This window comes from Sinohyriopsis cumingii, chromosome 2 (assembly GCF_028554795.1).
Source record: "Sinohyriopsis cumingii isolate HCF-2022 chromosome 2, ASM2855479v2, whole genome shotgun sequence".
In the NCBI taxonomy this organism is placed as follows: Eukaryota; Metazoa; Mollusca; class Bivalvia; order Unionida; family Unionidae; genus Sinohyriopsis; species Sinohyriopsis cumingii.
Window position 1 is genome coordinate 6581077 of NC_142962.1, and position 27852 is coordinate 6608928.

At 33.9% G+C, this 27852-nt stretch overlaps 1 protein-coding gene across 6 annotated transcripts in view; it reads right to left on the reverse strand.

The window, feature by feature from the left end:
* The window catches only part of LOC149804287 (ras guanyl-releasing protein 3-like), a 269841-nt gene that overhangs the window by 135813 nt on the left and 106176 nt on the right, over nucleotides 1-27852 (reverse strand). For 3 of the 6 annotated variants that reach the window (XM_089938456.1, XM_089938445.1, XM_089938473.1), the window contains exons 2-3: nucleotides 20140-20262; nucleotides 5184-5402 (exon numbers count right to left, since the gene is read on the reverse strand). In XM_089938456.1, coding sequence (XP_089794582.1) covers nucleotides 5184-5337 — 154 coding nt within the window. In that variant the 5' untranslated portion in view covers nucleotides 5338-5402; nucleotides 20140-20262. Of the gene's footprint in view, nucleotides 1-5183; nucleotides 5403-20139; nucleotides 20263-21575; nucleotides 21701-27852 lie in introns of those variants that run through there. The other 3 variants (XM_089938462.1, XM_089938466.1, XM_089938450.1) reach the window with 2 other exon arrangements.

Sequence of the window (27852 nt, forward strand, 5' to 3'; positions counted from 1 at the left end):
AATTAGATGCTCAATCGGATTTCTAATATTGACTAACTAGCTGTGTAGTAATTATGTTTTCATATTTTATACATTGTTATTTTATTATTTATACTTATTACTATCAAATGCATACAGCTGACATCAATTTTCATACTTTACAAAGTGCGGTGGTCATGTTGGTGTAACAGTAATTCGTCCAACTTTTATATGCGGAGATAAAGTCGATTTATTAAAAATGTTAACAATATACTAATTAAAATTAAATAGTCTGCTGAATTTAGCACCAGCAATTTATCGTGCTGTCATAGTTTTGAATTAAGTTTGTCAGACACGTAATGCAAATAGAAAGATGCATTGCCATAATAAAGGAAGTAGTACAGATACTGCGGCATGTCATACCAGGGCCCAGCAAAGTGGAATGAATTGCCCACTGAACTTAGACACAAAGACACAGTCATCACATTCAAGAGGGCTCTCAAAACTCACTTATTTCAACTGCAAGAACAAACTTAAAGACCTAATAATGTTTCCTACCTTAAATATTCTCAGCATGTTTCTTTTGTTTTCTAATTTCATGGTGTTTGTTTTTTGTAATCATATCATAATATGTTTTTTTATCTTATAGGTGTTGTGTAATGTTGTAAAGCGCTTAGAGCTTCTAAAGATTAGGCGCTATATAAAGTCCTCATTATTATTATTATTATTATTCTCATGGTTTCGAAAATATGTAACACTGTCAATTTATATCAAATTATTGACCAAATTCGGCATCCCATATAGCAAACTGAAAACTTTTCAGACTCCAGATATGCAATTTTAATAGAAATGATCAACAGCTTACAAGGCATAAACTTCTAGACTGCTACATCTGAATATTTTTTATTTTTAGATTTAAATTTTTGGATAGCTCCTGGCGTAATATCTTGGGGTTTATGGGGGAAAATATAAATTCAAAACACATTTGTAATCAGGAGATCTTCCTCTACCACATGCCAAATCTAAATTTTTAATTATTTTTTCAGATTCTTTTATCTAGTTGAAATATTCCATCCATCAAATGGCTGAGCCTAACTCAAAGAAACAGAAGTTTGAACACACTGACTGATGTTGTGGCAAGTTTCAGGCTGACTCGATTATAGTCTTCCCTGGCATTGTAATAACAATAATAATAATAATAATAATAATAATAAAGACATTATTTAGAGAAGGTAACTCAATTAATTACAGAACTAATCTACCTTGAGGCCTTCTATCTGTTATGTACAATATATACAGTATGTGTATATACAACATGATGTGAAGAATCTGGCTTGACACTAGATAATTAAGTAATTTTAACATTCAAAGTATCAAGCCTGGAACACATGCACAGGCATCTGTGAAAACATAAACATATATAAAACATAAAATTTCATCCTGCACTGAAAAATTCAGCTATGAAAATGATGCAAAATTACAGAAAAGCAGGCGGTATTTTTTGTACTAGAACTGTTCAATTTTCTAAAGATTTCATCCATTTAAGACACTGATTATGAAAAGAAGAAATGCTAGAAGCCTGCCCTATGTCATTGGCAATGTTGTTCCATACCAGTGGACCAGTATATTTGAAAACTTTTTTTTAAAAACAATTCCTTCTTTAGCCTTGGTATAATGTAATTTTAACTTCATATGGACTTTAAATTTGGAGTACCATCAGCAACTCTTTGGTGAAAGATATTGCTTAGATAGACAAGAACGTCTTTTCTGGATGCTTAATACATCAATTTGGCCTTTCTAAGAAATATTCTTTCATGTATTGTTAAAACCTTTATATTATTCATTGCATCCTGAAAATTGTCTATACATTGATCTAGAATTAAATGGCAAGCCCTCTTTTGGAGTCTTAAAGGTGTTGCCATGTTTGAATTAAAGGTATTACCCCAAATTACATTACAGTAGTCCAGATATGGCTGAATATAACTTTTATAAAAGATGACCCTATACTGAAGAGGAATGGATGTTTTGATTTTCCTCAGTAGCCAAAGATAAGAATTAACCTTTTTTGAAACATGTTTAATGTGAATAGACCAAGTAAGATTGTTATCTACGAATACACCAAGAATTCTATTTTGAGAGGTCATATTAAGGCTCACATTGTCAAACAGAACCTGGAGTTTGTCGCTATCTAGCTTGCTCATTTTTGTTGTGTTGTAACTAGCAGGGCTTTCATTTCTCTGTATTTATGATCATACTGTTTTCCTTGCACCATACTTGAAGTCTGTTGAGAGCATCTTGTAAGTTATTTTCAAGTACTGTCTTGGTTTTACCCATCTCAGACAGTGTAGTATCATCTGCACAGAGGTTAGTGATAGAAATTGAAGTTCCAATCTTAAGGGGAAAATCGTTGATAAATACAGTGTAGAATGAATAGAGTCCTGTGGTACTCCACAATTAATATTTTTACTTTCAGAAAGTTGACCATTTAAAGATACTTTTTGCACTCTATCAGTTAAGTAAGAAGTAAACCAGTTTAGGGAGTTTTCACTGCATTGATAGACTTTTAGTTTCTCAAGCAAAATTTCATGGTCTACAAGATCAAAAGCTTTACAGAAATCAACCATAATAGTACCTACCATTTCTCTTTGATCTAATGCTTTCAGCCATTTATCAATCAAAGATACAAGTGCAGTTTCACAGGAGTGATTCTGGCCAAAGCCAGACTGATTATCATGAATAAGATCATAAGTGTTTAAATAGTTGAGAAAAGAATCATGTACATGTTTTTCTAGTAACTCGGAGAGACAAGGAAGGATAGAGACGGGTCTGTAGTTGTTTACATCATCTTTTGTTCTTGCTTTATGCAATTGTATGAATCTATTAAGTGGTTTTCCACGTTTGTGGAAATTTATTAGACCTAATATTTTCATTGCAAATGAAAGCTATACTCTCTACAACTGCAGGTACAGCTACCTTTAGTAGCCTTGGTCCAATCATATCAAATCCTGTAGCTTTACAATCATCCATTTTTTAAATATATTTCAACCCAAATTCTGGACTAATTTCAGGAATTTCAAACTTTATATTGTTTGGTGGGTTTTTTTTAGCACAAAAATGTTTGAGTTCCAAATGATCAGATGAAGTTCTGGGTTCTTAAAGTTTTTCAGCAATTTGAACAAAAATTTGAGATGTCAGTTGGTTTATCAGTATAAATGCCCACATTATTAAGGGATACAATTTCAGTTTTACTCTTACATTTGCCTGCATCAAACCCTGTAAACACTTTCCATATAGCTTTCGGGTTATTTTGGTTTTTATCCAATGTATCCATGTTATGATCTTCCTTTGCTTTTTGTAAAATATGCAGTAAAAACATTAAAGTGGTGGTGTTGGGCATATATGATCTGGAGAAACACTTCAGGACAAAACTGCATGAAAGAAATTTTGAAATGAAGAAGGAAGCATCCATCAAAAGCTTCTTTACTCAGCCAAAGCAGGAAGATGATAGTGTTAAAAGTAAAAAGAATGAAATAAAGTTTCGGAAATGTAAATAATTATGTAAATATGTGTAAAAATAGTTTGTGTATAGCATTTGTTGTTTTAAAACTGTTGATCTTAATTAATATATGAATACATTTTTTCATGTAAGGTTTTCTTTGGTCTTTGTAAGGTTTTTATTGGTCTGGCGTACAGGTTTTCATCTCAAGGGGTTGACACCTATGAATGTATCTAAATGAGATCAGTGTATGATATTGTATTTCTTCTCTGTGTATATGGCTATTTGTAAAGTGATATGATGTTTCACCCTTTTAAAGATGAAAATAACTGAAGGCAATATAATATTTGTTTACTCAAATTTCCAATCTGTCAAATGGAGTGGATCATCAAGTCAGTGTAAACTGGGATGGCTACCAAGTTATTTTACAACAAACCTGACTCTCAACCTCTAAAACACTGCAACAATCTTTCAGTCCCTCAAAAAAGCAGTATTTGAACTTTTATTGAGAAATGTTGGCCATCATATTCCTCTGGAAGCATGATTTACTATAATCCAGGTCTGCTGGATACAGAGCTAAATTCACTATACATACAGAGTGTCATTATTTGAGACAGTTTTTAGCATGTGAACAACAGTACATTATTTATTAACTTTGTTTCTGGGCTGACATCTCAAACCATTTCTGTTGCAGAAATGAATGATCACAAAGTTGGCAGAGAAAGCAAAACAAAAATATTTACAGACAATTTCTTTGGCAAAAATTCCTGATGTCTGAATGATTTTGAATGGGAACATACCCATCATTCAGGCCAAGATTCAATAAGAGGTAGCCCCAAAATGACCAATGTTTGAGTATTTGTTTGGCGGTTGTAGCCCCAAAATGACCAATGTTTGAGCATTTGTTTGGCGGTTGTAGCCCCAAAATGACCAATGTTTGAGCATTTGTTTGGCGGTTGTAGCCCCAAAATGACCAATGCTTGAGTATTTGTTTGGCGGTTGTAGCCCCAAAATGACCAATGTTTGAGCATTTGTTTGGCGGTTGTAGCCCCAAAATGACCAATGTTTGAGCATTTGTTTGGCGGTTGTAGCCCCAAAATGACCAATGTTTGAGCATTTGTTTGGCGGTTGTAGCCCCAAAATGACCAATGTTTGAGCATTTGTTTGGCGGTTGCAAATGCATGTTGACCAAAAGCTAGCTACAATACTAGAGCACAGCTAAAAAGATTCTGGAGGAATGATAATATCTCCATGTAAAAACAAGTTTTTCAGGTTTATAAAGAATTGTGGCAATATTCTACAAAATATTCAGCAGTAAATTTTGTAATTCTAGAACTACAAGCAGCTATTTTCATTTGGTGGTGGGCACCAAAAACCACCATCTAGTAACTGTAACTGAAATCCTTGAATCAGTGAGTCTGACACACAAAAGCTCTCAACAGAAACAAGAAACTTCTATTTGCTGAAAACATCTTATATTTGGCTATGAAATAAACTTCTACACTTAAACACTGAGGTCCATCTGAACACTGAGGTCCATCTGAACTTTAACACTGAGGTCCATCTGAACTTTAACATTGAGGTTAATCAAGAAATAAATAAAGGGCTATACAGACTGATAAGCATACGATCATTAGATCAGTCTTCCACCAATCAATAAAAATAACAATTCTCATTTGCATACTCACAGAAGCTTGTGCAACAGTTATGTACATCTCGCAATACTCACCGAAGCTGGTTACACAGAGATGGACAAGTCTCTCTGGGGTGGCAGCTCTCACATTGACTCCCGGCAGGACTGGCTTATCGTCCTCCATCAGACCGAGTGGATTCACATGGGTGGTGGGCTGCAAGGGGCCTGGAGGCTCCTCTTGGGCAGGCATCGAGGAAGAGGAGTAGGAAGGAGAGGAGAACTTGTAGGTTCGAAGACAGTCACTCTGGCAACATTCTGGTAACAATAAAAATTAAAAGGACAATGAAATTCATTATTCCAAGAAGTCTGACACAAATTGCAATCATACTGCTTGATGAGGCAAGGACTGCGATGGGGAAAATGCAAAAATATTTTTTTAAACTTCATACCTGATCGGCTATACCATGTGGCAACTATATTTGGTGGAGGAAGAATCTGGAAAAACCCATGAATGGACCACTGACCTATGGGAAGCTACTGGCAAGCTTTCTCACATACCTACACTGGCTCAGCTATTAGATTGAAACCCATGTGGACAGAGTTAGATGTCAGTGATCTGTAAAAGTGCTCCTTAGACCACTCAGCCACCCAGTTATCACATGGGCAACCTATGCAACATAACAGCTTAGGACAAGTGGATATGGATGGACAGAGAGATGGATGGATGGATTAATGGATGAACATAAATATCCCCTGCTAATGTGTATGGTTAATAGTGCAAGATAGCAGTTAGGATTACAATAACCCTGCTGATGTGTGGGGTTAATAAACAGGGCAAGAACAGATAGCAGTTAGGATTACAATAACCCTGCTGATGTGTGGGGTTAATAAATAGGGCAAGAACAGACAGCAGTTTGGATTACAATAACCCTGCTGATATGTGGGGTTAATAAATGATGTGCTCTGTTTACTTAAACAAATTGTTTTAAACAGCAGTTTGAATCACTTAACGAAGCAAACATTTAACAATATGCAAATGAGAATCACTTCATGTGTATCTACTTATAACATGATAATTTTAAAATTACTTCACTGCAATGTCTATATCCTGCACAAAATGGATACAAATAACAAATACTGACTTGTACAACATTGTCACATTTGTCACTGCAAGCCGCGTTGCCCATACTGCGTTGTTACCAAAAATAAATCTCACTTGGTTCTGAACGTGGACCACATGAAGAGAGAGGGCATCTTATGATAGTTTTTGATGGATATATCCCTTGATTTATTCTAATTCTGGCCCATTTTTTTAAAAAAGTTATGAGCATTTTCACAAAAAAAAAACTCTTGTAAGGACATAGAAACAGTGAGACTGGTTAAAATTTATCACTGTGTCAAATATAAAGTCATTAACATGAAGCAGATTAACCAGTCTAGTTACCTTCCCTGTTGGACTTGCTCAGTCAAACATTCAGCTAAATAGTGCACAGTACAGGTACATCAGCTGAGTTCATAACCAGTAACATGCTGAACACTGAGACATATGAAACTGTATCAATTATTCTGCACCATATGGACACATCTTTCATATCAGAATGGGACATCAATGATTTTTTTGTGGCGGTGCAAATATTAAGCCGAGATTAATTTAAGTCTGATAATGATTATTCTGTATTATGAATAAAATTCATTGAGGTGTTTAGGAAATATAAGGAAATGAAAAGACTTGAACATATGCCCATTACAAAAATGTTATATTGCTGTGACTATAACCTATGGTCAAAGAAGCCAGCATGTCTGTATATACTGTGCAGGATCTTAATAAAGTAAAAGAACTCGATGTATTTTGTGGAATCTATTTCTCTTCTTTAAATCTTAGCCATTTTGAACTTTGACTTAGTGATCCTAAAATCAACAGGCATCTTTTTGTCTCATTACAAACCATCCACAAAGTCTGATGCATAAGACTCAAGCTATTTTGTGGAAATTATTTTCCTTCTTGGAGTCCCTCTAACTTTGACTTTTGACCCCCAATTCAATAAATCTTCACTGTCTCAAATTCAAGTATCTATAAAGTTTTGGGTATGTGAGAAAGCTTGCCAGTAGCTTCTTGTGGGTCGGTGGTTCTTTCCCGGGGTTTTCCCAAGTTCTTCCTCCACCATTAATACTGGCCGCCATTTATAGCCTATTGTGTGCTGAAAAATGGCGTTAAACCCTACAATAACAATACAATCTATAAAGTTTAGTCAAAGCATATGGTACAGAACATAATAAGAAGTTTTATGGAATGCATTCTTTCCACCTTCTAGTCAGTGGCTTTGACCTTTGACCCTCTGATCCCAAAATCAATAGTTTACTTTCTTGTTTCAAATGCAAGTTGTTTACAATGTTTAGGCAATCAATCTGGCATAGAATTAAAGTTATTGTCAGGAAATAGTTTTCTTTCTTTCTGTCTAAGTGAACTTACCTTATCAACCCAAAATCTATATGAGTTTTTCACTGCCACAGATACAAATCACTTTCAAAGTCTGATAAAGGTACCGGTATATGGTGAAAGAGTAGATAATTGAACTTTAACAGGAAAAAGATGGAATGACAAACACCATTAACATGATACTCAACCTTACTGTTGGCATATATAACCTTTAAAAAAACCTGTAATGTAATTTTTTTACAATGGTGAACTTCACTACAAAGGTCAAATGAGCATGTAAGCATGTCACAGAATGAAGTGTCTTAGCATCATAATGATTTAGGACAAGTATGATGTGAATCTATTAAGTGGTTTAACAAATGTATGTTTATGAAATGTTTTACCCAATACCTTACTCTGTTGATGATCACAACAACGCAAATGTGGCTGCTACTACAGTATATCTCACTTTCCACTAATGTGCCCTCAGTAAAGACCAGACTTACTCATTTAGCTTTGGCATTTATACGATGCAAACAAAATATAAAGACTTTTAAAAAAATAATTCTAAATGGAAAACTGCAGCAAACAAATTAAGGTTAATATGCTGGTTCTCTTCTGTGTTCTAATTTTGTAAACTAATTACACAAGCCATATAAAAAAGTATCTCATTTTCAACAGCACTGGAGTTGACTTGTGTTGACTACTTTATGTACATATCATTGACATGTGTTGACTACTTTATGTACATATCATTGACATGTGTTGACTACTTTATGTATATATCATTGACTTGTGTTGACTATGTTATGTACATATCTTTGACATGTGTTGACTACTTTATGTACATATCTTTGACTTGTGTTGACTACTTTATGTACATATCTTTGACTTGTGATGACTACTTTATGTACATCTTTGACTTGTGTTGACTACTTTATGTACATATCTTTGACTTGTGTTGACTACTTTATGTATATATCATTGACTTGTGTTGACTATGTTATGTACATATCTTTGACATGTGTTGACTATTTTATGTACATATCTTTGACTTGTGTTGACTACTTTATGTACTTTATGTACATATCTTTGACTTGTGTTGACTACTTTATGTACTTTATGTACATATCACTGACTTGCAACTGAGTTCAACTACCAGTTGATGACCAGTCAAGAATGTGACATTTTGAAGTTCAATATCCTATAATTCTTAGAGAGTATGAAGATTTGTACATTTAAAAATAAATAGGAAATGCTTAGCCTTAACGGCAAAATATTAAACATCTGGTAATTTGTGCTACACGAAAGGTCTGCAATTTTAATAGTCTTCCAGTCTTTTTTCTATTTTGTCTTAAGTTGATGCAGTTCAGTTGAAGAAGTCATAGCTTTTGCATTTGCTGTTTTTTGCATTTACATTCACAGCCTAAGAAAGGTGAAATTAACTCAAGAACTACTGGTTATACAGTTAAACTTCTGTTTTCCATGCAATATTAGTACTGACCTTCACTGCACACACATACACACACCTATTGCAAGCAGAGATGACTTTTAGGAAAATATCAACTATTTTCTACTCTTTATTTTCATTATTTATCATTTTTCAAGAGCATTCACTTAAAATTAAATTTGTGACATCATATCATCAAAGGTCATACCATCAACCTAATATGACCTTAATGATTTGAATGGCTGAATGTGTGTGCATGTCTGTGTTCGTATTCATATATAGAACCTTTTCAATGAGATTCTTAATCTATAGGTGAAATTCATACACATGAACTGATCACCACATGTTATGTACCATGATCTGCAACTTCTGATACAAGATATGCATTGACAACGCACATTTAATTCTATTCAAACATGACCACCTGTCAACACTGAACCAACTGGCAAAACACTCTGCCATTTTTTGTCAAAACTAAGAAAATGATAACACATAAACAGTTATGTTTTACTTCATGCTGATTAAACCAAGATTTAAAAAGTTAATTATTATAGATGACTGTATTAGATGTGCAGATAGATGTGATACTAAGAAACAACATAGTCTATTTTGTTGACTTCTTGTGGTGTCGGATAGACTGATTCATAAACAGAACAGCTGTTTTATTGATTTGTTCTATTTATTGAAGATAGTTTTCGATGACATGTCGAACTTTTGTTGGAATTATAAATTTTATTACTGAACCAGTTTATCAGTATATCAATCCAGCCCCATGTGTTTGCCATGGGATCAGGGATGTAGAATTGACCCACTGTGACCTTCTGCACATTATAAAAGATGACAATGGATGTAATTTGTTTGCCTTGGGATTGTTACGTGTTTAGGCTCTCATAAACAGTAACAAGAAAAGAGTGAAGACAACAAGCTTTGTAAAATTTAACAAATAATTTATTTCCCTTGAAAAACAAGGTAAAAATGAAAACTAGAACTTGCACTTTTAAGAATCAAATCCAGAAATAATCCAAGAATAGTCCAAGAATAAAAAAATCACAAGTCCTACTAATAAAATGTTCTAATGAATTTGAGTTCGAGTCCCGACGAAAATTCAAAATGGAAGGCAATGACATATACTATAGCCAGTATAGTACTGAAGTGTCCACAGTTCTTTGCTGAACAACATAAATTAATCCAGTGTTTGAATTCTGAATCAAATTTCAATAAATGTCTTTGTCCAAGAATTTTGTATGAGCACTTAAATATTCCAGGCAAAAGAATTAATCTATTAGAATCCAAATAATTTGAAGAAAAATTAAAATATTAAACTCCAACTGGTCACAACAGAAAAAACCACCAATGATGTCAAAGTGTTTAAAAGCCCAATTCAGATTATTTCTCAAAACATCGGTATTAAACCTGACCACTGCAAAAAACAGATGCCCGGATTGGGGTCACGTGATCACTTTCTAGAAGCTTTACATCATGTACTCCAGGACAACCGTGATTTCACTCTATAAATCACACACTAAGAATGAATAAAAAAACGTTGTTTACTCAAACTGTTACTAATTCTGTATCAAGGTCAAGAACTAGGTCACCATAAAGATACAAAGTTCTATTTTTAGGTGTTTACGAAAAAACAGTCAGGTCAAACTAATTTCTGGAAAATGTCAAATTCCAATAAACAAAATTACATTACTATAACATGTAATGGAATAAAAAAATTAAAACTGACAATCAAACAATTAAATAAAATAAATAAAAAATTAAATCAAATATGCATCCCATGATGATGTTCCCAGTGAGAAAGTTTTGGACTTTTTAAAGTACAGTTTATTTAGAGAATATTTAACCTTGTATTTTTGGGACATTTAGTCTTTCTTGCTTTAATCTTTGTTTTGAATGCCTTTTGGGGAGCCAGGAGTTCTTCTGCAACTTCTTTACCTTTAATCTTTGCTTTGAATGCCTCTTGGGGAGGGGACAGGTTTACTTTTTATTTCATGCTGCATGTTTACTTTACTGGATAGTCCTGTGCAATTAGTTAAGAACAGAAATTCCCAGTATATTCCAGGATTAACAAGGGATATCGAAAGACTAAATGTGCAAAGAACTTCTAAAAATCTGGGTTACAGTAAATCCTGGATATCCCAGTAAGTTCTGGATATCCCAGTAAGTCCTGGTAAGCCTGGACAGACCAAACAGGAACAATTAGCACCATCATAATTTGTCAGTTGGCAGTATCTTAAATTTTAACCACAGCAGTTCAGAATCTACGATATGCTGAAGAGTAGAGCTGAAGGTCCAATTACTCTCTGCTTTTCAAGCTGAAGTATGCAATGAGACATCTCTCTAGGTGCCAGCTACAGGCAAGAAATTCTATTCTTGGAATATTTCTTATGAGTGAGTAAATATTAACAAATTATTAGTAAATGTTATGACAGACACTTATAGAATCTAAACAAAACTGAACTGCTTTAATTGATCAACAAATCTGAACTGTTTTAAATGCCCAACAAAACTTATCAACTTTTCAAACATGACCACTTAATTGTTTTTATAAAAATGGTAAACAACTCATCAGTATGACTGTGTATATCAATAACTTCATACCCCATCGCTGATGCCACCTTCAAAGATAAGTGGGGTCTTGCCAGTTTGACATTTTGAAACAAAGGTTGAAACTCAGTCTGAAAGTACTTTTTTTGCAAAACTAGTTTCAATGACTCTTTTTTCTATATAATAACCTTTTTCCATGCAAATTGTTTAAGCAGTCTGTTCTCAAAATGGAGCCATTTTTAAAAGTGGAAGATGAGCAGTAGTGTTAATTTCAGAACCATTGTGGATAGACTGCCATGGAAACAAAGAGCTATTACTAACATATACTAGTGTAGTGACTGACCAGGTCACCCCTGCTAAACAAACCCTGATTTTATTCCCAGAGACTGGACCTCAGAGATCTTATCAGAATTTACCGGGACATCTTGAAATATCCCAGAATTAGTGAGGGCATCCTATGATACACCACCGTCATTAGTCATGCAATAAAATACACTATGTTCTCTTATCGCCCGTGGCTGCCTGTGATATGATTTCATCATTACTCATGAATTGGCATAAACCTGCATAACCAATCATGGCAAGTAAAATTTTGTCAGTGCTAATGAAAAAATGACCTTTCATGACTTTTGACTGGGCCAATAACAGCCAATTATCAATCAATAGAAAGGGCACTTTGACTGATGTATAGGATATTATTACACTGTGTTTTGTTGATGTAGTTCTGTCAATGCATATTCATAAATCTTGTCGGTTATAAATATGGTCAGTACTCTCCATGTTTTTGCATAGTTATGACTCTTGGTGTTCTACAAAATGCTAAAAAGTGGAGATGTTTAATTTAAAATTCTACAAGAACTGTATTGTAAATACTAATTAATGTGTGCTGACCCCATTTACCTTCAAACTTACCAAAAATCTTGTTTATATTTCAGTCCATATTTCAGTTGTGATCAAAGTCAGATCAAAATTTTGGTTTCAAGAGTGGTAAAAAGCTCAGCCAATCAGTTGCAAGATTCATTAATATCCATGAATCTCACTTGTTACTGAACAACCCAAGGCCTTCAAAAAAGCATATATTCCAAGCTTGATTAAAATTAAATATGGCTTTCATAGTGTTAACAATCTCAGTGAATCAAATACAAATGATTAATATGTGTGAATCTTGTTCTTTATCTAACCTATCCAGAATCTTGATGATTTAAGCTAAACTTGCAAGTCTGATCAAAATCAGATCAGAAATATGATTTTCCGAGTGGTAACAAGCTCAGCTAATCACATGCAAGATCAACACACTTGTATGCATCCAACTCACTCATTGTTATAGATTCTGATTAAACAATTATATATTCCAAGTTTTTAAAAATCATATCAGAAACATGGCCTCAAGAGTGGTAACACGCTCAGCCAATCAGATGCAAGACCACCTAAATAATTTGCATTAATATGGCCTTCAGAGTGGAAACAAGGTCAGCCAAACAGAAAATTACTTCATTAATATCCATGGATCCCATGATGTATGAAACCCATCCAAGAGCTTGATCAAAACTGGATCAGAACTATAACTTCTAAATGAGCAAAGCCAATCAGATCCAAGATTACCTCATTAACAAATCTGGATCTTGCTCCTTACTGAATGTCACAGTATGAATTTTGCAGATGCTTGTAATGCAAATATGTTAGCATGACACATACCCATTCTAAGTTGATGGATGTGAATGGAATTAAATCCATGGCAGGGGGTAAGGATATTGTACACTAATGTGGACCAATGAGGACATGCTTGATGCTTAATGAGGTCATCAGATAATCATGACATAAATTTGTTAAGATGAGGTGACTTTGTTTAAATAAAGAGAAAATGACAAGGTTTGAGATGTTGCAGAAACAGCATTTGTACTTGCTGAAATATTTATCATAAAGCAAAAAAATAAAATGTGTGTTTCTGGTCAGCTGACTGTTGCTCATTGCTGACCCTAGCACTTTTTTTTCACATAGTACCCCTCCTAAAAAAATAAAAAAATAAAAGATCTTTTTAAACAAAGTTATGAAATTCATTTGTGCATCTATCTAAGCTGTTTTAGCCCAATAAATGAAGTGTTAAAGATATTATATATACTAATCATTATAACATATGATTTTTTTTTTAAAAACTACCTCTCTACTCTAATTTTAAAAACAGTGCAATAGGAAACACACATTCTAAACTGAAACTTTGGAGAGACCAGTTTATTCTGGGAAGCATGAAATAAGTAGAATTTTCCAAACCTTGATAGGCATGTGTTAATTTTGGAGGTTAAATAAAAATAATATCCTGATTGTTTAGGTAACAATTAGGAATGCATTTTCATGCTTAGTTTCATTTTTATAATTGTCTGATGCTGCAAATTTAGTGTAGTTGAGATCGTGACTCTGAGGATAAAGTAGAGGGTAATTTCTCATAAGAAAAGTCCAAGTGATGTGCATTGGAAATCTTGGTGGTAGACAAATCTGTAGAAAGGGGAAAAGAGAGCAAGGTACAGTATCTTGGCTCACACAAAATTTTCTCTGATACGAGTCTGAAGATAATCATTTAAATTTATTTATCTTAGTGCATACAATTTTTCTTTCACACAAATCTGAAGATAATTGTTTGAATTGTTTAATCCAAAAATTTCATACATTATTTTCATGATAGGAGTCTGAAGATAAATTAATTTGTCTTGAATGTTACATGACATGTGTATTCCAAGAATTTCATATATTATTTTTTTTATTCAAGTCTTGAGATAATTTTGTTTGAATTTATTCTAGGGCCTAACTGAGTAGATAATTTTCACTGAGTACCGAATTCGAGCATCTGGATGTACTATTTGCCAGATCCAGGCACGAACCGAGTAGTAATCGAGGTTACCTTGCTTTGAGTGTTTCCTCTTTAAATCTTCATCATCTCTCTTTCTTTTGTGGCTCTCTGTGGATCTGGTGTATATGTCATATTCAGAGTGATTGAAGGATCGAAGGTGATTTATTAGAGCTGAAGTTCCATACAAATGAGCATTTTTGCCGCCTCGTGTTAGCCTTTCATTGCAGACATCACAATTTGCCTTCGGTTCGTCCACAGCATTTATAGTAAAAAAGTTCCAAATCTTGCTACTTAATTTCAGAGTAGACATTTTTTGATGAGTATTTTAATATATATATTTATTATTTATTAATTTCATTTTGAATACGAAATAACTAAATTTTGTTAAGATTTTTTTACAAATGGCGTCTCTACACTCAAATATTTACAGGAAGCAGACAAGTTATGCCACCTGGGGAATGATAGTGAAATTACTAAAGGAAATTGAGTTAAATAAATTATCATCAATCATGATTCATGAAGTCCAATGGACTGTTAACTGTTTGTGTAATTATAATTTATTTTTAAATTATTATGTATTAAAAAACTTTTTTTTTAAAGTTTGTTATTTATTGAATTATTTTACTTGTAACCATTTGTGTGCGTATTATTTGCCAAGGCGAATACTTCCGAATAGCACCGAAAAATGGGATATTCGGCCGAGGCGAATGTCCGATGCGATTTCCGGTTAGGCCCTAATTTATTCATTCATAGTTAATACAAATCATGTTGGCAAGAAATTGATATTATTATGTCTGTGGGATGTTTGTGCCAAATAAATGTTAGCAGATATTGTCGTTAAGACAAGAAGTGAATTTTGTTTAATTCACTTGTACAACTAGGATGTGAATTCTCTTACCCAATGAACTGCTGTACTATCATTGTAGTCACAGTAGGGCTCATATGGTTTTATTGTAAACCATATGTGTACAAGTGTCAACATTAGTCAAGGTAGAGATTAATAGTTCACACTGCAGGGCCTATTAGTGAATTGTATTAAGTCAGACCAGACAGTGCTGTAAATTGATTAGTGATGTTAGTCTGTTGGAAAACTATAATAATCTTCCTGTATGATGTTTTGTCATGGAAGAAACCAAGCTAGAATTTATATGGTAGCTGGATGCATTAAAGAAATACATTAAGTTCCTATACTATTTAATGAAGTGGTACTTACACAAATTCTCCATAGTATACAAAAGATTGTGACCTGAGAACCATATTAGCAGTTAGTGTCTATCTGAATTATGATGCGACAATATCTGACATAATGAGAGAGGAGATCATTTTCTATCCAAGTAGTAAGGACCTAACAAAATATTTAGGTTGCATATTTATCTACTTTAAAAAGGAGAAGACTCCATAAGAGGGCTGTTCAAGAAATAATACATTGTAGTTAATGACCTTTAAGAAGCTGGAGGCAAGGGATAAGTCATTGAAGGCAGTACTATTGGGTCTGAAGGATAAACTGACCCCCAACCTATTAATGGTGTTGAATCTGGAGTGATCAAGTCATCCGGTTATGGAGGCATGCTCAACAACTTTGTTCGAACACTCACCTGGTTTATGATGAAATTTGTCATATCTGTTTAAACGAAACTGATAATTGTATTTTGTAACAATTTTAGTAATTATTTTTCTAACATAAGTGTATTCTTCAAATTTTATTTTGTTTATCAAACTGATTAAATTGTTACATTTTATATACGGGGCTAGTGTTGTTCTATTCTATATCTCTGCTCAGATCTCCATTTAATTGATCCATTAATTTCTTATTTATTTTATTCACTGTCTGGGCAATAATACTGAGGTCAATCATCCTCAAATCACAGCAACCACCACCACCACCCTGCCCATAACACTGAACTTGTCCAAGATAATGATGATGTACACCCATAATCCAACTTTGATCAAAATTAGATCAAAATATGACTTCAAAAGAAGCCACAAGCTTTGCTAATCAGATGCAAGAACACCTCATTGTTATACACAGATCCTGATCATTACTTAACTTGTTGAGATTCGGATGGTATAAACTGATAAGCTACACAAGCTACATTTTAGGGTCTCACTGCGTGAAGTGGCCTCTCAAAATTTCAGAATTTTATTTACAGCCCTATTCTCTGTTAACATTTACTGGACCTCTATAGCTTCCCATAGCTTAGGGCCTCACCATGTCTAACTTCCAGTCTGATTGAAAATGGAAAAATCAATTAATTAGCTGGTCTCATCTACAGGTTAAAGGCTGACATGAGATAATTTGATTCAGTGCTTGATAGTATCTTTACAGTGATTATGACCAAAATCTATCTGTAAATGTTTTGTCATTTACATTATCTTCTCTTATTTGTAACCTTCAATCTTCCTTAATAAAGCAAAGATTTCACTAGCATAAATAACACTGGCCTTGTAATGCTAATTGACCTGAGCTAAGTAGAAGCTTATGTGCTTTACTGGTCTTTAAACAGATTTTCTTTACTAAAGTCAGCATTAAACTCATACGCATGCAAGGGTTCTAATGAGAACACAACTGATAATACTTTCAGTCTGAGCTAGATATTCTAAGACATGCATCCTCAATTGGGAACTTTCATTTTAAGGATATTCAGAACCACCATTTTGTTTAGTAGTACGGTGCCCATCACTACAGCTGTACCCTTTTCAATCTGGCTCAAGCAAGACTGTCTCAGTTACAAAATGAATGCTAAGCGAACTTGTCCACTGAGTATTTGCCCATCACAATAGCAGGGCTTCAAAACTGTGTACATTCAACTGCACATGTTGTCAGCCACAAGGGAGGCAAATCCATGCACATATTATGTCACAATATCCAAAATATGCAACTTTGCTGATCCCACATTTGTATTCTGATGAGCTGTCCACATTAAATAAAGAATTCCTCTTCTTATTATTAATATAGAAAGGTCATTTACAAAAGGATTTTTGCTTGGGATCCCTGAAAGTGTCCATTATTAACAGGTGTCAGCTATATGTAGATGTCAACTAAGGCCAGTATGTCAACTAAGGCCAGTTATACTGTACACATTCCACATGTTATCAAATCTTATCACAAAAGTGATCTAAAAATCTAAACATTTGCTCATACTCACAAAAAGCAAGTTAATATTTTCATGCAACAAACAATGCAACTGTTTTAGTTTCTCTTAAAATTTCAAGAGAACAGTATTTTATACTACCTCAGTAAATTGAGCTGGACTTGAAGTAGCTGTTAAACAGCCTAAAGAAAAATATGTATTGCACTGGATGATTAAAGTCGTCCTCGTCGACTCAATGGACAAACATATAATCAGCTCATTCCTGTCACTATGTGTATTGTCTCATAATGAAAGTGGCAATACACAGCCCTTATGTTAAGGCCCTAAGATAACTAATACAAAGTCCCAAAATATTACTCTACCAACTTAAATCTCAATAAATTAAAAAATAATTCTAAAACAAAACTTGAGGGGTGTGTCTAGGGGGAGTGGAATTCTTTTCTAGAAAACAATACCTACTATATATGGTCTGGTGGTCCACAATGATAAACCTCCGAGATTATCAGTTCACCACGCAAACTTGAATGACTTAAGTATCAATAATCAATATGACTTTTACTTTGCTGTAATCCGCATACCTACACCATCTTACCTCTGTCTTTTTAATCTGACTACAGTAATACCTGCCAATAAAGGACACTTGAGGGACCACATGTTCTTTATGGACAAGTGTCCTAAATAAAAGATGTTAACAAATCATCAGGATAGATGTTCAAAGTCATAATGAATAAAACAAAATGGATTCTAACACATTTCTTTTTTTAAGCAGAATTTTTTTATATGGCAGTGTCCAATTAGTTATGTCTGATTATAATTTGTTTGGATTTAGTTCACAAGTTGCAGTTGAAACTTTGGTCATGAAATAAGAAATTACTTTATAAGGAGAACTTTATGCCAACATTATGAAAACTGCTGTGATATCTGGTATGAAAGACGGTAAATAAAGTAAAAGTGCATATCAAAGTCAGTTCTGTTGCATAAATTTCCTACTTGATTATGTTATAAATGCCATGTTATCAAAATAATTCTTTATTGTTCTCACCAGCAATTTTGAGTGGTATGATAAATTTTATTTTCCTGTCCAAGCTTGAGCCACGTAATTTATACATAACTTGGTCTTTGCACATTTAAAGGGAGTCTGCTAACCTGCTATAAAAGTAACACATACTTTACTCAATTCTGACATAGCAATAAGATAGAAACCAACCAATCATTCCAGGCATTATATAAAGTTATGTGCTTTGTATTAATTAAGTATATGTAAAATGCACTGTCACAAAGTTCCAGTGCTTAAATGATATGAAAATCTCAACCCATTGTTTTTTGTCCTGACCTGTACTAAATGTGTACTGGCATGTGCTTGATCCCCCCCCCCCGATACATCTGTATTCATGAAAACAAACAATATTAGTGTTCACCTGTAACCAGAATCATGAGAACTGAATGTATTACCTGGACAGACTGATTTTCATGAATACTGAACCACTAGTGTAGGGGACAGGTACATTTCCCAAACTGACAGTTAACTTAGGTCATGTGCACTATACAGGTAAATGCTCAACCCAATTTTTCTCAAGCCTATATAAGCTGTATACAGTACATGTATTAGCTTGTTTACCGCTGCATACAGTACATGTATTAGCTTGTTTACCTCCTTTTGCTATTATGCACATGCATCAACATTAACATTCACTATAAGATATGTGTTAGGAACAAGTGGGGGCCTTAATTTCAATTTAATGATTAGGTAGCAATAAGATATCTAGCAATTTTTTTACAAGTACACATATTTGATAAAGGAATATGTTCAAACTTATTACGAAGCCCTGCTGCTTTACTCCGAAGTCAAAGTTTTATTTTGTCTGCTGTTGTGCAAAAAATAAATCAAATGTAACAAATCGACATGCCATACCCCTGTTTTTATAATTACTTTATTCCCATAATTGATGCAACTGAGACATTACTTAGCATTTAAAAACTGGCACAATGTTAAAGCTTCTAATTTTCTCCAGTCTGTTAAAAATTTTGTTTATGCTAATTTGGATTGATGGAGATAGTGCCTTCAGTCTTTTATTTGCAGGTTGTTTATGAGAAAATATTTTACATTTCTACAAGCTTGGAGAAACAGTTCATACAAATTCATTCCAGTGTCTGTAGTTCAAATGAAATGGCAGGAAACCAAGACAGAGAACCTTACAGACAATTAAAGGAGAGCAATTTTATATATGGAGCAGACAGCAAAATAATCTCATTTAATCTTGCACTTTGCACAGAAGAACAAACATTCAACCATGATTTAAAATCAAAGTGTAACTGAATATACAACATATAAGAAAAAGATACCTGTGTTTGGCAGCATGCTATTAAGTTATCCCAATGGAAAATAATCAGCTTCCCTCAAAGCCAGAAGAAAAAAAACATAATAAGGTCAGATCGGAAAGAGATAAAACAGATGTTTTCAAGATAATGGAACTAATTTATAATCTGTTTTGATTAAGCCAACACAGTTCTGAACTCAATATTATCACCTGTCCTTAAACAAGAACAAGCCTCGTGTTGATAACGGCAGATAAATTCTTCGAAAGTATTTTGTTTTATCAGAGAGCAATAAATCAGCTAGCATATGAAAGTCTGATGCAAAGTGTCAATGCTTAAATTTCAACATATTTTAGAACATTGTCTGCAAAAGTAGATCTTACAGTGCATCTGATGATACTGCTTTCTATCTTCTGTCCATATTCAACCAAAGTGTACGCTGAAATTGCTCTTGTGCCCAAATTTGTGCTTGTGGACTACCCATCCTTTGATGTTTTGTGATTTTCCTACAATGTAAAGAAAACTATGAAGTCTGATTTCTCCAGGATGTTTAAATCATTCTAAGGATTTTTTTTACAGGACTTTGTGAAAATAAAGTTGAATTGATGCAAATAAATTACTGAAAAGTTACTAATAACTTGATTTAAGTCTCTTAATGACGTTAATGAAAAACTCTTAATGAAGTTTCGTATGGTTTTGTTCTCTGGCTGCCATGGGGTGAATCGGGTAGTATTGTGTGTGATAAGGTAAATGATTTCACAAAAGACCCTTAATACTGCTAAAACAAGTGACACAGGAACTCCAAACATATTACAGTATAAATGTGTGCCATTTGATATATGTAACTTTCAAACAGGTGTACAGAGCGTCATCATCACACAGGTGAGATAGGAGATCATGGCATATCAGGACACAAACTGTAAAATGTAAAAATATTGCCCCAAAATTCAGTTCAATATGGATAATATGTGACTTTTAGAAATGCCAATAACTGAATTGTTATCGTGGATGTCACCCATTAAGTTTCATTGTAGACATCACCCACTGAGTGAGAAAATGTTTGCAAAATTTGTAAAGACTGTTGACGTCAATAACAATGGCCACATTATGCGCATTTCATTTTATATTCATCACAGGCCTGTTAAATAATATTTTTTTATGTTGGCGAGCTGTGCAACAGATTAATCCAGATATTGTTTGAAGTAGGAACAGCTGTTCCTAAGCCTAATTTATACAGGAGTCTGTCTTCTGTTTCACAATCAGATGCAGGTTCTCAAATAGCATGGAAATTGGTGGGGTTTTTTTCATGGTCGATGACACAAAAATCAGTGAATTTTATTTGTATGTGTACAGTAGCATTTAATGACACATATACTGAATAGTGGCTATATTATGCCAGCTAATGGTAAAGTAAGAAAAATGAAAAAAAAAATCAACTGCACAAAAATTTAGGCAGATAAAGCATTCCAAATAAACGTACACATGAAGTATAATAAGGTAAAATATAAACAGTAGAGATGTTAAGATTCATTAGAAAATAAACGATAAAGGTAGCACATGTAATTAGTCAACATTTGTCTTCGATCATTTAATATATATGATGGAATCTAGTTAGCAGGATACAGTAAACTTGTGCGTAATATAAGTTTTGGGAGAGTATACATGCATTTTGTTTTTTGTTCATTTGTGCACTAAATTAAATCTGCAAGCAATCCACAAACTTTGGTAACTCTACTAGGTGGACAACTAAAGTCATTGTGCAGAAACCAAATTGTTAACAGATGGACAGACACACCTGATCATGACACAATATGCTCACCTTACAGAGGATGTAGAAAAAAGCCTGAAAAATAGCACAGATATTGCTGGTCTGCATTCAAATATTTGGAATGATTCCAAGTCTAACTGTATATGTCAAGATCCATGCATGTATAATGAGTCACTTGTGTTTGCCTGCAAGCAAACACATTAAAATATCAGTCATGATTGTGAGAACACCCAGGTAAGCTACAGGACTAATTACATTACAAATGATGTTACATGTAATACTATTGACTCAAAGCATTTTATTTCAAAAACAAGATTAATTCTGTCATCACCAATTTTATTGCATTATGAAACACATATCCCTTTTTCTTTTGCTATTTCAAATCCGGGATCCCTACAAGCTTCTCAATTTACTAGTTTTATTCTCTGCTATCTACCATTATACTGAATTGAAAATCTTGCTTTAGTATAAAAAAAAATATTGAAAAACATCTTTTTTACAGGACTCCAATACATATTCCAAATTATTAATTAGCAAAAGGACCCTTCCTACATTTTCAAGTTTATGTCTTGAAAATATATTTATGCAAAGATTGATGAGAATTGTACATATCCCTAACCCCACCCCACCCATTCTGACAGTCACATAAAAAACTACAAAGTAAAAATAGAAAACATATTTTGCCCTAAGAAGCTTTCGGAAATCCCCAGCAGCCATTCTAACATTCTTTTTATAAAGAAAATAAATTCCAACAAAAGCAATCAAAGTGATCTTGATGGCAAAATCTTGGCTCCTGTCAAAGGACAATGCAACACGTAAAACAATACAAAGCATTCTTTTCTATGATATTCAACCATAGGAATAAGCTAATAAAAGTCCCTCAGTAGATGGACAAAAAGAATTTCCAGGAATCCAATAAGACCATTTCTTCTTTTTATTTGCTGAGTGTTCAAACCATCTCTGATAATCTTCAACAATATTAAGATTTCCAAACTGGCTTCTGTGGTTCCCATACTGGATGTAAGATTAGTACCAATTTAATTTGGGACCAACCAGACATCATTAGAAGTTCTTTAGGTGAAAATCTCATGTTAGTATCATTATATATTTAACAGGTGTAGTAATAGAAAGTTGTTTTTTTTTCTTGACTGCCATCATGACAGCCACACTGGTTGTAAGTCTGACATGGTTTTTATTTAGGACCAACTAGATATCATAAGGTGGTGTTTTGGTAAAAACCCTGTGCCAAGATGACCATCCATCTAGAAGGAGTGGCTATAAAAACAAAGTTTTCATGGGCGCTCAGCATGGTGGCCATATTAAAGGCCAGATCAGCACCAGTTTCATTTAGGCTCAACTAAACATCTTAAGGAGTCCATGTCAGAATAACTTTCCTTTCAGGAGTAGTATAAAAATATTTTCAATAAAGCCAACCAGACCTTGGGATGAATGTGTCTGTAAAGTTTCATAATGCACATGCAGATCAGGGTCTATGTTATTTGTTCTCCTGATTACTCCTAACAAACTGCACAGACCAAAATCTGATGGCACATTATGCATTATCAACCTATGTTATGAATTTGATAATGCATGGGATTAGAGCACATTAATGAGGTGATCTTGCATGTTATTAGCTGATCATGTATGTGATCTTGCATGCTATTAGCTAATCATGTATGTGATCTTGCATGTTATTAGCTGATCATGTATGTGATCTTGCATGTTATTAGCTGATCATGTATGTGATCTTGCATGTTATTAGCTAATCATGTATGTGATCTTGCATGTTATTAGCTAATCATGTATGTGATCTTGCATGTTATTTGCTGATCATGTATGTGATCTTGCATGCTATTAGCTGATCATGTATGTGATCGTGGGGGTGATCTTGCATGTTATTAGCTGATCACGTTACCACTCTAGAGACCATATTTCTGATTCAGTCTTGATAAGTTTTGTACTAAAACTTGGGTCCGAAGTACAGTCTCTCAAGCCAATCAGCTCATTAAATGTGTAAATCTTGCTCATGATAGAACATGATATATCTTGATGAGAAAGTGTCACTAAAGTGTTGATAAACTCAACCAATCTGATGCAGAATAATCTCATTCATATGTATGGATCCTGCTCATGGGGTAGGTGACAGATACTGACACAAACACAGGGGATAGTAAATTGCTTCCCTTCAACTTCAGAGACAAGCTAAAATATGAACCTGATGAATGCCTATATATGTAAGACATGGCTGCCCCAAACAGAGTGCCATGTGTAATGAAAACAAGAGTCCCTCAAAGATACTAATGCATTACTCAACCAGAATAAGTTCCATGAGGATAAGACAATTTCTTCCTTTAAACTGCTGACAGTTGCAACAATCAAGATTTTCAAATTAGCTGCCGCTGTGGACATAATGGGTGTCAGATTGGCACCATTTTTATTCAGGGCCAAGTAGACAGCCTTAGAAGGCTTTTTGGTGAATACACGAAGTCATATGAACATCCAATCAGGACAAGTAGCAGCAGCAAGATTTTCAAGACAGCCATCGTGTCAGCCATATAGGTATGATTGGTACCATTTTCATTTAGAACAAATTTGGCATCATAAAAAGTGTTTTGGTGAAAACCCCATGCTTACATAGCCATCCATTTGGGATGATTTGAGATAATATTTTCAAGATGGTCATACTGAGGGTCAATTTGCATCATTTTCATTGAGGAACAACAAGAGAATGTAAGAACCCTTCTGATGTAAAAACCCATGTCAAAATGACTTTCTATTTACGAGGAGCAGCAGTAAGAGGATTTTCAAGCCAGCCACCATTTTAAATTAGGACCAACAATTATAATAAGTCTTCTGGTGAAAACCCTATATTGATATGACTTTCCATTTTGGAGGAGAAACACTAACAAGATTTTCAAGATGGCTGCCATGGTGGCAATACTGAATATCAGATGTGCACAATTTCCATCTGGGACCAACTAGACATCATAAGAAGCCTGCTGGTGAAAGCTCCATGTTAATATGACCAGCCATCCAAGAGAAGCAGCAATTACAAGATTTTCCATATGACCAATGTGGCAGCTATATTAAAGGTCAGATTGGCACCAATTTCATTTAAAACCAGCTAGATATCGTAAGTAATATCATCATTCATTAAGGTAAAGTAGTCAAAACAAAGTAGCACCATTTTTATTTTTGAGCAACAAGACCATAGGATGAATGTTTGTGTAAAATCTCATGCCACTCCTGCAAGCAATTTAAGATTAGCATAGCAATAACAAATTTATGCAAACAGACAGATGGACAATAAATGCTGGACAATGGATGGATGCCAGTTAAAAGACCATCAATTAAGCCCTTCTGGTCTATCACCAGTAGAACTATAAAAAACATTTGGTTTTGTTGTTGTTGTTGTTGTAGGGTTTAACACCATTTTTCAGCACACGATAAGCTATACATGGCAGCCAGTATTAATGGTGGAGGAAGAACCTGGGAAAACCCCGGAAAGAACCACCAACCCATGAGAAGCTACTGGCAAGCTTTTTCACACACCCACATTGGCTGAATCCAAGACTCAAACCCACGCAGACAGAGGTGAGATGGCAATGATCCGTAACAGAGAATGCTTTAGACCACTCGGCCACTCGGGTCCCCCATTTGGTTTTGTATGCAAAGTTCTAAGTAAAACAATGTCCATATAACTAAGTCAAACTGGGATCAAAAAAAGCAAAACCTAATTTGCTTCACGTCTTATTATTACACCTTGTATCAAATCTGGTTTCAATCCATGAAATCCTTCAAAATTTAATGAGTGAAAATGACATTCATTAAGTAATTAGACTTTTTGTTAATCAAGCAGAAACCAAAATTCAGTTAAATTTTCACTGAAAAAAGTAGAAGACTATAGCATACCTAGGAGTTCCTAAGATACTAAATCTAAAGGCCTTTAAAAAATTCTTGAAAAGAAGTCAGATTTGTGGTGTGGCAACACATGTGACTGACAGATAAGAGCAAACTCTATAAAAAAACCAGCCAAAATTATGGTGTAATTTAAAAACCATGGAAGTGAATTGATTTTGTCAGTGACCAATCAAACATGCAGTTACGTACCAGGAAGTTCTTGCAAGAAAAGGTGACTGTTCATCAGAGGAAATGCTCTCTTCTGAATTAGTTCATTTGTTAAAATACAGTGTGTCATTTTCCTTTTCTCAACAAACAGATCAACAGCATAAAACCTTTGATATATCACTTTTTTCTCAATAAGATTATTTTGTCAAATGGTTTCATTCCTTTAATTCTGTATAAGAAACCTTACCAAAATTTCATCTTCATTCATTAGTTTAAACTACTGATTTTTCGTATACAAAAAGGCTTTTAAGGATTGTTTTGTAATCATATTTTTTTTAAAAATCTTAATTTTAATGGATTTAACTTCACTTTGATTAATAATGAAACAAACTGAATTTCCAAACAAAGTGAAATATTTGCCCAGTCTCAGTATTTCCTTTTAACCCTATTATCTGGTTTTAGTTCCAACTAACAAATTTAAAAAAAAAAAGGATTGAATAATGCATAAGGTTTATTGCACTGTTTTCAAAAACAAACAAAAACCCACAACAAATCTATTAGAAAGCACTGGAACAGAAAAGAAATGACTGATCATTTTTCTACCATTTTGTCTACAGGTTGGTACTATTCACAGCATGCCAGTTTGAAAAAATAAAAGTGAAAGTGGGAAATATCTTGGACTAAAAATATAATTATGACTGCAAAATGCAATATAATATGTAATTAATGACAAATTAATCCATATACTTGGAAACATACATACTGAAATTTTGCCCACTATGTTTTGCATCAAATGAATGTATTCTACTTTAGTGAATTTCAGCAGATGACAAAACTCCAGTAAAGTATGTAGCAAACAGTTGTGTTTGGCTCTTAAAATAAATCTGAAACCATTCTTAAAAAATGTTAGCTTTGGAACATAGGCTATCTAAAATTGCATTTAAAGATACAAGTTTTCTAAATATGACGGCAAGATAAACAAAAGAAAGCTCAATAACTTACATAAGTGTCTGGTGGTAAAGGAACTTGTGCGTAACAATTACCAAAAAATTAAACATCATACTGGACCAAGTCTACAAAATCTTGATTCACAACTGCTCAACATATAATAATTGTTTAACTGGTTCAGGCAGGTGTTCTAATTATAAATAAGTTTCAGTTTCAATCAGATTTATCTCCCCTGGAAATCAGTCTCTACCATCTTGTGATCAACATTCCTTTACAATATAACTGCATAAAAATTAATTTCTTACAGTTATAAAATATCAAATTTATCTTGCATATAATACTGTTGGTTGCTCAAGAATTTTATGATGGTTCTCAAACAGCAAATGGATTAAAATTACTTTTCTGTCTTCATAGAGACCAATAAAAATTACTTATAAAAAATATGGGGCAAATGCATTATGTTAATTCTATGAATTTGTTGAAATTGATCTGTTCATCTCAGCCAATCAGTATTCCCCTTGTTAAAATAAACTATTTTGTAAATGTGAGACACAAAAGTGCTATCAAACTTAACTGTATGTCTTAATTACCCAATATATGTTGTAAATGTCTTTAAAAGTACCTGTAAATGTGTGTGAATTGCTAGATGATTGAGATTCTAAGGCAAGTCCATTCAATTTACTGGCTTAAAGGTGCCTGTAAATGTGTGTGAATTGCTAGATCATTGAGATTCTAAGGCAAGTCCATTCAATTTACTGGCTTAAAGGTGCCTGTAAATGTGTGTGAATTGCTAGATCAGTGAGATTCTAAGGCAAGTCCATTCAATTTACTGGTTTAAAAGTACCTGTAAATGTGTGTGAATTGCTAGATGATTGAGATTCTAAGGCAAGTCCATTCAATTTACTGGCTTAAAGGTGCCTGTAAATGTGTGTGAATTGCTAGATCATTGAGATTCTAAGGCAAGTTCATTCAATTTACTGGCTTAAAGGTGCCTGTAAATGTGTGTGAATTGCTAGATCATTGAGATTCTAAGGCAAGTCCATTTCACTTACTGGCTTAATGGTGCTTGTAAATGTGTGAATTGCTAGATCATTGAGATTCTAAGGCAAATCCATTCAATTTACTGGCTTAAAGGTGCCTGTAAATGTGTGTGAATTGCTAGATCATTGAGATTCTAAGGCAAGTCCATTCAATTTACTGGCTTAAAGGTGCCTGTAAATGTGTGTGAATTGCTAGATCATTGAGATTCTAAGGCAAGTCCATTCAACTTACTGGCTTAATGGTGCTTGTAAATGTGTGAATTGCTAGATCA